Here is a 12,792-nt window from a genome sequence, read left to right on the forward strand (position 1 = left end):
CTTAAAATGTTGAAAAGAATGTTTCATCTTCAACTTTATGACTTTTGGAGATCAGTTCATCTTCTACTCACTTAACTATTCACAGTAACAGAAATTTTGACCAGGGGTGCCCAAACTTTTGCATGCCACTGTACAAGTGGAGTGCAGCATTCCACTCCACCCACAATAGAGTGGGAGAGTGGAGAGAAGGAATCAGGAGATTAAAGGAGGCCTGGCAAACTGGTCTACTCTAGAGGTCAAAAGTAGGCTACACTAGAAAGGTGTTTACTTGGAGTAAAGGGAATTATGAGGCTCTCAGGCAGGAAATTGGAAGATTAAATTGGGAACAGATGTTCTCTGGGAAAAGTACAGAAGAGATGTGGCAAATATTCAGGGGGTATTTGTGTGGAGCTCTGCATAGACATGTTCCGATGAGACAGGGGAGTCATGATAGGATACAGGAACCGTGGTGTACGAAGGCTATAATAAATCTAGTCAAAAGGAAAAAAAACATACAAAAGGTACAGAGAGCTAGGTAATGTTAGAGATCTGGAGGAGTACAAGGTTAAAAGGAAGGAACTTAAGCCAGAAGGGGACATGAGAAGGCCTTGGCGGGCAGGATTAAGGAAAACCCCAAGGCGTTCTACAAGTATGTGAGAGTATGAGATGTGAAAGGATAGGGCCTATCAAGTGCAGCAGTGGGAAAGTGTGTATGGATCCAGAAGAAATAGCGGAGGTACTTAATGAATACTTTACGTCATTATTCACCACAGAAAAAGATCTGAGGGATTGTAGTGGGGACTTGCAGTGGTCTGAAAAGCTTGAGCATGTAGATATTAGAAAAGAGATGGTGCTGGAACTTTTGGAAAGCATCAAGTTAGATAAGTCGCCGGGACCAGATGAGATGTACCCCAGGTTGCTGTGGGAAGCGAGGGAGGAGATTGCAGAGCCTCTGACGATGATCTTTGCGTCGTCGATGGAGACGGGAGAGGTTCCGGAAGACTGGAGAATGGTGGATGTTGTTCCCTTATTCAAGAAGGGGAGTAGGGATAGCCCAGGGAATTATAGACCAGTGAGTTTTACCTCAGTGGTTGATAAGCTGATGGAGAAGATCCTGAGAGGCAGGATTTATGAACATTTGAAGAGGTATAATATGATTAGGAATAGTCAGCATGGCTTTGTCAAGGGCAGGTCCTGTCTTACGAGCCTGATTGAATTTTCTGAGGATGTGACTAAGCACATCAATGAAGGGAGAGCAGTAGATGTAGTGTATATGGATTTCAGCAAGGTGTTTGATAAGGTACCCCATGCGATGCTTATGGAGAAGGTGAGGAGACATGGGATCCAAGGGGACATTGCAGTGTGGATCCAGAACTGGCTGGCACACAGAAGGCAAAGAGTGATTGTTGAAGGGTCGTATTCTGAGTGGAGGTTGGTGACCAGTGGTGTACCTCAGGGATCTGTACTGGGATTTTTATAAACGACCTGGATGAGGAAGTAGAATTGGTGGGTTAGTAAGTTTGCGGATGACACAAAGGTTGGGGGTGTTGTGGATAGTTTGGAGGGCTGTCAGAGGTTACAGAGGGACATAGATAGGATGCAGAGCTGGGCTGAGAAGTGGCAGATGCAGTTCAACCCAGATAAGTGTGAAGTAGTTCATTTTGGTAGGTCAAATATGTTGGCGGAATATAGTCTTAATGGTTGGACTCTTGGCAGTGTGGAGGATCAGAGGGATCTTGGGGTCCAAGTCCACAGGACGCTCAAAGCGGCTGCGCAGGTTGACTCTGTGGTTAAGAAGGCATATTGTATTGTCCTTCATCAATCGGGGAATTGAATTTAGGAGCCGAGAGGTATTGTTGCAGGTATATAGGTCCCTGGTCAGACCCCACTTGGAGTACTGTGCTCAGTTCAGGTCGCCTCACTACAGGAAAGATGTGGAAGCCATAGAGAGGGTGCAGAGGAGATTTACAAGGATGCTGCCTGGAATGCGGAGCATGCCTTATGAAAGCAGGTTGAGGGAACTCGGCCTTTTCTCCTTAGAGAGATGGAGGATGAGGGGGGACCTGATAGAGGTGTATAAGATGATGAGAGGTATTGATAGGGTAGATAGTCAGAGGCTTTTCCCCAGGGCTGAATTGGTGGCCACAAGAGGACATAGGTTTAAAGTGCTGGGGAGTAGATATAGAGGAGGCGTCAGGGGTAAGTCTTTTACTCAGAGAGTGGTGAGTGCGTGGAATGGGCTTCCGGAAACGGTGGTGGAGGCAGATACGATAGGGTCTTTCAAGAGACTGTTAGGTAGGTACATGGAGCTGAGTAAAATAGAGGGCTATGGGTAAGCCTAGTAATTTCTAGGGTAGGGATGTTCGGCACAGCTTTGTGGGCCGAAGGGCCTGAATTGTGCTGTAGTTTTTCTATGTTCTATGTTTTACTTGTCCCTGAAGTGCAGCTATCTATAAACAATACGCCACTAGCAAAAATAGGGGTACATAAATGTTACACCTTATTTCTTAAAGTATGATGTCCATTTGCATACACCCCTAATTGCTAAATCAGGCCAACCATCGCCTACACCAGATTCAACTCTACTCAAGGAGTTGAGAGATTTTATGGGAATTCCAGAAATGATAGAAGAACCTGACAAGAAAGTTTGGATACCAAAGATAGGTGACTGATATAAGCAGGGCAGTAGACGTTGTCGACATGGTCTTTAACAATATCCCACATGGTAGGCTGGTCAGAGTCACAGAATCAGACCCTTCTACTCAACTGGCCCATGTGAACCAAGATTCCCATCCAAGCTCGTCCCATTTTCCCGTGTTTGGCCCATAACTTTCTAATTGATGTACCTGTCCATCTGTCTTCTAAAAATGTTATTGTACCTGCCTCAACCAGTTCCTCTGGCAGCTCATTCCATATACATACCATCCTCAGTGTAAAAAGTTTCCAGGTTCCTATTAAATCTTTCCTTTCTCAACTTAAACCTATGCCCTCTAGTTCTTGATTCCTCAACCCCAGCAAAAAGACTGAATGCATTCACCCTATCTATGCACCACATGATTTTATACAAGATCACCTCTCAGTCTCCTACGCACCAAGAAAATAAAAGTCCTAGCCTGTCCAACTGCTCCCTATAACTCAATCCTGAGTCCTGGCAACATCCTGGTAAATCTTTTCTGCACTCTTTCCAGTTTAATAACATCTCGCCTATAGCAGGGTGACCAAACCTCTTTACTCCAAGTGCAGCCCCACCAGCATCTCATACAACTACAACATAACCTCCCAACTTCTATACTCAGTGCTTGGACTGAGAAGACCAGCATTCCAAAAGCCTTCTTCACAACCCTGTCTACCTTTGACTCCACTTTCAGGGTACTTGAACTCCAAGGTCTCTCTGTTCTACAACACTCCCCAAGGCCCTACGGTTTACTGTTAAAAGTCCTACCTTGATTTAACTTTCTAAAATCTAACACCTCACACTTAACTGTATTAAGCTCCATTTGCCATTCTTTGGCCCACCTACCCAGCTGATCACGATCTCCTGCAATTTTTGATAACCACCTTCACTGTCAATGATAGCATCTATTTTAGATGGTATTGACATCGACGACAAGCATCGACCCAAGGCACACAACGTCATGGGCCTCTAGTCTAAGAAACAACTTTCCAATGTCACCCTCTTGCTTGCTACCATCAAGCTTTTGTGTACCCAATTACCCAGTTCTCCCTGGGTTCCATGCGACCTAACCTTTCAGAGCAGCCTACCACATCAGATCCAGTATGAGCTAGCCATCTGGATAAAAAAATTGATTTGGTGGAAGACGACAGAGGGTGGTAGTAATGTTTATCCCAAATTGGAAGCTGGTGACCATTCCTGTGCCACAGGGGTTGGTGTTGGGTCCACTGTCATTCAACAATTTGAATGAGAATGCAGTTGGTATGGTTTGTGGATGACACCAAAATTGGTGTACAGTGGATAGTGAAGAAGGTTGTCTAAGATTACAACAGGATCTGGATGAATTAGGAAAGCAGGACAAGGAACGGCAGATGAAATTTAACTTGGACAAGTGTGAATTGTTGCATTTAGGTAAATTAAACCAGGGCAGGACTTAAGAGTAGGTGGCAGGACCCTGGAGAATGTAGAACAGAGAGATCTAGGGCTACAAGTACATAGTTCCTCAGAAGTGGTGACACAGGTAGACAGGGTGGTGAAGACGACACTTGGCACACTTGTCTTCATCAGTCAGGGCATTGAGTACAAGAGTCAGAAGGAACTCAAAAGGTTACTATAACAAATCTTTTTCTTTCACTGTGGTTACAATCTGGAACTGACTGCCTTTAGCAGAGCCAGTCAGGGCTTTCAACAGAGAACTGGATAGACACAAAAGGGAAATAATTTACAGGGTTGCAGAGAAAATGGTGAAATGAAGCAATTGATTTTCCTTCAACGAGCCAGCATGTATTTAATGGGTTCAATGGTCTCCTTCTGTGTTTTAACCATTTTATAATTCTTACCTTCTCCAATTGGTGCTGGGTCTGGTCCAGTTTTTTCAAAATTAATAACCACTCCACTTTGAACTTTCTGTACCAAGGATTCTAGGCACTGGTTTAACATTCGCTGTGTGCGCACACAGTAGGACCGACCTTGAACAGAAATAAAATGAAATGCAAGATAAGTATTCTATGTACATTAAAATCTAGAAATAATTGCTGTGGCTCAAATCCGTAAAACCCTTGGACAAAATGCACTCTAAAATACTACTATTTCTCCTCGAGAGTACAGAAGTGACACTCTGGAAACTGAAAATGCACGCAATGTGCAAAAGGATGATGGATAAGTACGAGTGGCAATGTTCTGACTTAATTATCTAAATCTTCCTTACAGTTTCCTCCTACATAAATTACATTTAGTAATGATAGATAATTTACCGTAGATTGCCTCTTCCTCATTCTTTGTGTGAAGTTCAACCTCCACATACAAATGGGTATTTTCTCCATCCTATGAGAAACCACTCTCTGGGACATTGTCCCCAAAAATTTTCATGTTTCAAGTCAGATGATCTTCCCCAGCTCTGCTGATTCACAGCCTCACTCGGGAGCAGATCCACTTGTTCTTTGCCTGTAGAAACAACAAGTAGGGATCTTCAAGCCCTGTGAAAGCACAGAAAAATGCCAATTGCAATCTGCACTCCCACGAGTTGCTGCATTGACAGGTCAAGCTGCTCTGCCTACACTGGCATGAAGGTACATAGCAGACAGGGGACCAATTAATCCCTTTCCTTCACCATTTAAAATAAAGTGACATTGGGCTGTTGGCCCACACTTTATGCAAGGTATTTCAAACACCTGAAGAATGACTCGATGGAATCACTGCAAAAGGTAGGGAATTCTTATAATACACTCAGGAGGACTTATCATTAGTTCTCACCTCCTTATTGATAAAAAATCTTTTCATTATCTTCAGGGCTCAGATAAGGAGTGGGGGATAAAACATTTACAACTTCCCTGGATGCTGCAGCTCCAACAAAATGCACCATCCAGGACCAAGCAGTCTGCTTGACTGGCATTCAATGCACCACAATGAACAATCACCTTCATCACCGATGCACTGCAGGTGCAAGTTTATTATAAACAAGATGCACTGCAGAGCCTTGACAAGCTTTCTACAACAATTAGTAATATTGAGGAGTCTATTAAAACTGATTACTGTGCAATGAGGCAAAGTACCTATGGAAAACTGGGCAAACAGGCAAAACTATAGGGCAGTGAAAGGCATTCAGTTGTGATACAGTTTATGACCTTAGGATCAAGAGTTGTCCGTGCTTGACAAAAACAACCAGGAATGAATAAACATAAATGGGACTATAAAATTATGATAGAAAAGCAACACGTGCAGATTCTAGTGACTGGCAGAAATACAATGAACAACAAAGCAATACCAAACAAATAGAGGTTTGAAAGGAATATCTGAAAGAAATCAAAATGAATCATTTCAATTATATTACGAAAGAGAGGATCTGCTGGAGCAGCATGGAAAATGGTAATACTGTCGTACTTCTTAACATTCAGCCCACTGAGTCTATACTGGCTCTCAAGGCAATCCTACCAGTACCGTTCCCCCACTTATTTCCCTGCAACTCATCCTCTCACACACGAAACAAAATGAAGCTAATGTTAAGTAGTGGTTGGTATGCCCTGACATCAAGGAGGCATCTAATGGTGTGTAGCATTCAGGAGCTCTGGTGAAAATGAAGTCAATGGTCTTAAAGGGGAAAAGACTCCAAAGGCTTGCACAACAAAAGATGGTTGTGGCTGTGATTAATAATTACATCCTCAGGACATAACAGCAGGAATGCTTTGAGGCTGTCCCAGGCCCAAACATCTGAATAGCTTCATCAATGACCTTCATTTCAGAAGGTCAGAAGTAGGGAGTGGGGAGAAGTGGGGAGTTCTACAGATGATTGCAAAAATGTTTAATTGCATTTGCAGTTCCTCAGCAAATGAAGCATGTCTATGCATCCATGCAGCAAAACCTGGACAACATTCAGGCTCGGGCTGATAAATGGGAAGTAACACTTGTACCATAGAAATACCAGGCAATCGCCATCTCTAACAACTGTCTAACTACCTCCCTTAACATTTAATGGCAACACCATGTCAAGTCCCTCAACAGCAACATCCTGGGAGACCAGGGACACCAGCGATCAGAAATTTAACTGGACCAGCAAGACAACGTTACGGCTACAGGAAAACGACAGAGCCTGGCTTTCCAACACCTACTGACTTACCGCCTGAGACCCCACTGCTTTTCCAACATCTCAATGGCACATCAGGAATGTAATGGAATATTCACCACTCACCTGGATTAATGCAGCTTCATCAATACTCAAAGTCAACACCATCCACGCCAGAGGCTGACTTGATTGGGAGCTCATTCCCCAAACATTACTTCCTTTCACCACCAGTACTCAGTGGCTACAGTCTATGTTATCTACTAAACACATTGCAGTTACTCACCTATGTTACGCTGACAGTACCTCATAAACCAGATATCTAGCACAAAGGACTAAAGCAGCAGGCGCATGAGAACACCACCACCTGTATACCCCCCTCCAAGTCACACCATCTGAACTTGGAAATATACTGCTGTTCCTTCATCAGTGCTGAGTCTACATCCTATAGCTGTCTATCTGAGACTGTCAAGAGATATCTTTATTAGTCACACATACTGTACATCAAAACAGTGAAATGCATCTTTTGCATAGAGTGTTCTGGGGGCCCAGCCCGCAAGTGTCGCCATACTTCTGGCACCAACATAGCATGCCCACAACTTCCTAACAGTCCAGGACAGCGAGACTTTTTCCCAGGGCAAAAATGGCTCACACGAGGGGGCATAATTTTAAGGTGATTGGAGGAAGGTATGCGGGGGAAGTAAGAGGCAAGTTTTTTTTAATATACACAGGAGGTGGGTGTGTGGAACACACTGCCAGCAAAGGTGGTAGAGGCAAATACATTTGGGACATTTAACAGACTCTTGGATAGCCACATCTCTCCCTGCTGTTTAAAATGGGAGCATCAAGGATAGTGAGGACAAGTTAGCTGAACAACTTATTTGGAAACTCCGTATATCATTGAACAAGTGAACACATCGGAAGCTTTCACTTGATGAGAGAGTCAGCATTGATTTGTAAAGGGCAGATATTGCCCAGCAAATTACTGATTTTTTAAAAAATTAGAAATGGGGATTGTCAATGTATATTACACACCTGAACTCCTAAAAAGCATTTGATATAGACTAGACAAAGCAAATTAGCAATAATAGTGTAGAGAATAGATTCATGAAGCACATACTAAATTGGTTTCCTACATTAGTATGTTGAGGAACCAACTAGAAAACAGGCCATCTTAGATATGGTATTGCACATTGAGAAATTATTAATTAATAGAACAGTACAACACAGGAACTGGCCCTTTGGCGCACGATGTCTGTGCCAACCATGATGCTAATCCAAATTAATCCTATCTGCCCGCATATGGTTTATATCCCTCCATTACCTGCCCGTTCATGTGTCTGTCTAAATGTGTTGTTGTGTTGTGTGTTCTATGTTTGTCCAACCTTCCTTATAGCTAATACTCTTTAATCCAGGCAATATCCTGGTGAACCTTTTCTGTACCCTCTCCTAAATCCTGTAATGCAGCAACCAGAACTGCACACAATAATCTGGTAGTAAAGGGGCCTTTAGGAAACAGTTATCATTAAGTGATTTAGTTTAATCTGCAAAACAAAAACAAACCTACAAGCATAAGACATGATTTAGCTATGCAGATTGGGAAATGCCATTAAAAGTAAACAAGCAATGGATAGAATAGTTCCCACAGATTGGATGAAAATGTAACCCCACTATTTAAGAAATGAGGGAGACGAGGAATTACAGAGTAGTAGCCTAACATCAACATGCAATACGTCAGGATCCATCTATTATTAAGGAAGTAATAACTAAGCACATAGATAATAAAAATAGCATTAGGCTGACTCAAAATTGATCTGTAAAAGGGAAATCATGTTTGATAAATCTGTTGAATTTTTTTTAAAAGAAGTCATTACTAGAATAGATGAGGGTGAATTAGATGTGCTATATCTGAACTTTCACAAGACCTTTGATAAGGTGCCACGCAAGGGTTATTAAGCAAAATTACAGCACGTGGGATTGGAAGTAACATACTGGTGTGGACTGATGATTGGTTAACAGACAAAACATTAAACTTGTTTTTGGTTGGGCAGGTGGGTCCGCTACTTTTCACATTATATGTAAATGATCTGGATGACAGAATTGCGGGCTTTGTGGCCAAGTTTGCAGATGGTACAAAGATAGGTGGAGGGGCAGGTAATGTTGAGGTAGCAGGGAGTCTGCAGATGGACTTGAATAGGTTGGGAGAATGGGCAAAGAAGTAGCAGATGGAATACAGCGTAGGCAAGTGTATGGTCATGCACTTTGGTAGAAGGAATAAAGGCGTAGACTATTTTCTAAACAGGGAGCAAATTCAGAAGTCAGAGGTGCAAAGGGACTTGTGAGTCCTAGTGCAGGATTCCCTAAAGGTTAACTTGCAGGTCGAGTCGGTAGTAAGGAAGGCAAGTGCAATCTTAGCATTCATTTCAAGAGGACTAGAATATAAAAGCAAGGATGTAATGCTGAGGGTTTATGTGGTGTTGGTCAGACCACATTTGGAGTATTGAGAGCAGTTTTGGGCCTCATATCCAAGGAAAGATGTGCTGGCATTGGAGAGGGTCCAGAGGAGGTTTACAAGAATGATCCCAAGAATGAAAGGGTTAATGCACAAGGTTCTGGGTGTGTACTTGCTGGAGTTTAGAAGGATGAGGAGGCATCTCATTGAAACCTACCAAATATTGAAAAGCCTGGATAGAGTGGATGTGGAGAGGATGTTTCCAGTAGTGGGAGAGTCTAGGACCAGAGGGCACAGCCTCAGAATAGAATGATGTCCCTTTAGAACTGAAACGAGGAGGAATTTCTTTAGCCGAAGGGTGGTGAATCTGTGGAATTCGTTGCCACAGACGGCTGTGGAGGCCAAGCCATTGGGTATATTTAAAGTGGAGGTTGATAGGTTCTTGATCAGTAAGGGCATCAAAGGTTATAGTGAGAAAGCAGGAGAATGGGGTTGAGAGGAAAAAATAAAATCCACCATGATCAAATGGCAGAGCAGACTCAAAGGGCTAAATGGCCTAATTATGCTCCTATGTCTTATGGTCTTAGGTGTGAATAATGAGGCATCACCAGGATCAGTGCCTTGGCCCAAACTAGTCACAATCCAATGATTTAGATGAAGAAACCAAGTGTAACATTTCAGTTTTGCTTATGATGCAAAGCTGGGTGGCAACGCAATTGCGAGGTGGATGCAGAGGGACTTCCAAGGGCTACAGACAGGCTACGTGAATGAGCAAGCATAATATAGATAGAATATAATATGGAAAAATGTGAGGTCATCACCTTAGTAGAAAATTTGAAAGGAGTATTTTAAAACTAGGAAGTGGCTGAAAGATGTTCAGGAGTCTGGTATCCCTCTACACAAATCATACTGATAACATGTGAGTGGAGCAAACAATAAGAGAATTAGTTATAGACAGGACTGATTACCTGTACAGAAATGTTCAGGGAGTTAGGCAGAAGGTTTAAAAGCAGGGCTTCTAAGATCATGATCTCAGGTATTAGCGAGGTTAGAAATTAGAAGACAAGATAGATGAACACACGGCTTAGGAACTGGTGCAGGAGGGCGGGCTTTAGATGCTTGCACCATTGGGATTCCTTCTGGGGTAGGTGGTACTTGTATGAAGAGGACAATTGCACCTAAATTGGAAAAGGGCTAACTAATAGAGGAATGGAAGAAGAAAAAAATGATAACTTTAAATCCGAGACTGATAGATTTTTGTTAAGGTGCCCACTTTCTCCCAATATCCCCAAGTACTCCCATTAACAGAAACCTATTCATCTCTAATTGCAAGCTGAGTTGACAGAGATCTTTGTATGCTCTTTAGCCATAGGCAAGGTGCCAGAAAACTGGAGAATAGCCAATGAAACAGGCATTTCAACCCACCATGTCTGTGTCGGCCATGATGCCAATCTAATCTAATCCCATATGTTGCATATGGTCGGTATCCCTCCATTCCCTGCCTGTTCGTGCGCCTGCCCAAACACCTCTTAAACATTGCTGTCATATCTGCTTCTACCACTTCTGCAGACGGCACGTTCCAGGCAGCTATCAGTCTTGTGTAAAAAAAACTTTCATTGCAGGTCTTCTGTAAACTTTCCCCCCTCTCACCTTAAACCTATGCTCTCTAGTATTTGACATTTCTATCTTGTGTCCATTTTTAGGAAAAGCATGGACATTAGGGATAGTCAGTACAGACTTGTGTAGCAGGGGCCCTGGCTCATGAACTTGATTGAGTTTCGTGATGAAGATGATTGATGAGGGTATGGACTTTAAGCTGCTTCAGAACATTATATCATACAAGGTCTACAGCAAGTTGGTAAATTGGATCCAAAGTTGGCTTGGTCATGAAGACAGAGGAGCATTTTTCTGACTGGAGGTCAGTGACCAGTGGAGTTCTACAAGGATAGTTTGTAATAACATATGAATGACTTGGATGAAAATGTAGGTGGCCCTACCCTCATCAATAAATAGGATTTGCAAGCCAATTGCTTTCTCTTCTTTACCTTATGTCTGACAATTACAGCATTAAACACCCAGCAATACCCAATGGCTACCTCAGCATAAGGCAACTACAATAGCTAGAAAATCTGAAACTAATTCCTTTTATTTCAACAGAAGAAATGTTGGCATACCTCCAGTCACTTCACACATCTGGGTCACAGCAGAGTCATCTGAAGGTACGCTGCCAAGCTGCTCTGCTTCAAGGGATGATGCACCAGGGAGGCGAAGAACCAATGCAAACAACCTCTGATCCCACCGGAATGGCTCTTTTGTCAATTCACTACCAGGCAGGGGAGAATTTAATGGCAAGTGCAGCTGAAACAGGAAGAGCAGTTTCATATTACAAAGATCAAGTTTAACAACAGCCATGTCCAAAATCAGAATAACATTTCATTTATAAAAATGGAGAGAACCTGGCTCCCTTTCCTGTGGTATAAAGTGATATCAAAACAAGATCTCCCAAACAGTGAACAATGGCATATAACTGCACAAAATGTGGCGAAGAGGAGACCAAGAGACGAAAACAAAAATAAGGTGCAGCATAGCAAGAAGCCCCACTGATTTCAGTCTTAGTAGCCTGTTTTCATTCCACAAGATTCAAAATTGTGCAATAAAACCAAAAAGGTAAAAGACTGTCAGCAAACACAAATAGCAATCCAAACATCTTCAATGTACATCCAAACAGTAAACAGGAAAATAAAGATCATGGACCAAGATATACAGAGGGAATGTTAGAGTACATCCCATTTGTCTTTACCAAAGGAGGATAATTCTAGAGTTTTATCCACAGATACTGGATATATCAAAAGTTGATAAATAAGATAGAGGGGCCAGAGTCAAAACAGGAAAAAAAACTAAATACTCAGGCAGCACCTATGAAGAGAGAAAGTTAACTTCTTAAGTCAATGACCTTTCACCAGAACTAGCAAATGGCTATCAATTGGATAAAAATGAAGTGTAAGCATATAACCAATGGGCATACAGTGAGACAATTCATCCCAAGGTAAAGTACTTCCCAAAGTAAGAACCTGTCACTTATCAAGAACAGCATGTTGATATAAACTGCAAGCACAAAAAAAACCTGATCAATTTGTTGTTTAACCCTCACACCAACAAAAAGACAAAACAGGCAACTTAAGTTTATAAGCAGGAATTTATTATCATAAATCATTTATTTGTTATCATTATCATTTATTATCATATTATCACTAAGAGTGCAGAGGAGATTTACTAAAGAGTGCAGTGGAGATTTACTAGAATGTTGCCGGGTCTTCAGGAGTTGAGTTACAGGGAAATACTGAGCATGTTAGGACTTTATTCCTTGGAGCGGAGAAGAATGAGGGGAGATAATGATAGAGGTTTACAAAATGATGAGGGGCATAGACAGAGTTAATGCAAGTAGGCTCTTTCCACCTAAATTAGGAGAGATAAGTATGAGAAGACATGGCTTTAGGGTGAAAGGGGAAAGGTTTAGGGGGAACAGAGGGAACTTCTTCATTCAAAGAGTGGTGGGAGTGTGGAATGGGCTGCCATCTGATGTGGTAAATGCAGGCTCGCTCTTAACTTTAAAGAGTAAATTGGATAGATACA

The 12,792-nt window shown here is 42.3% G+C and overlaps 1 protein-coding gene across 7 annotated transcripts in view; it reads right to left on the reverse strand.

The window, feature by feature from the left end:
• The window catches only part of ints6l (integrator complex subunit 6 like), a 115,836-nt gene that overhangs the window by 64,290 nt on the left and 38,754 nt on the right, over nucleotides 1-12,792 (reverse strand). For 6 of the 7 annotated variants that reach the window (XM_052020931.1, XM_052020930.1, XM_052020932.1 and 3 more), the window contains exons 6-7: nucleotides 11,334-11,517; nucleotides 4,492-4,620 (exon numbers count right to left, since the gene is read on the reverse strand). In XM_052020931.1, coding sequence (XP_051876891.1) covers nucleotides 4,492-4,620; nucleotides 11,334-11,517 — 313 coding nt within the window. Of the gene's footprint in view, nucleotides 1-4,491; nucleotides 4,621-4,905; nucleotides 5,096-11,333; nucleotides 11,518-12,792 lie in introns of those variants that run through there. The other variant, XM_052020935.1, reaches the window with a different exon arrangement.

Source organism: Pristis pectinata, chromosome 8, assembly GCF_009764475.1.
Source record: "Pristis pectinata isolate sPriPec2 chromosome 8, sPriPec2.1.pri, whole genome shotgun sequence".
NCBI classification, from domain to species: domain Eukaryota; kingdom Metazoa; phylum Chordata; class Chondrichthyes; order Rhinopristiformes; family Pristidae; genus Pristis; species Pristis pectinata.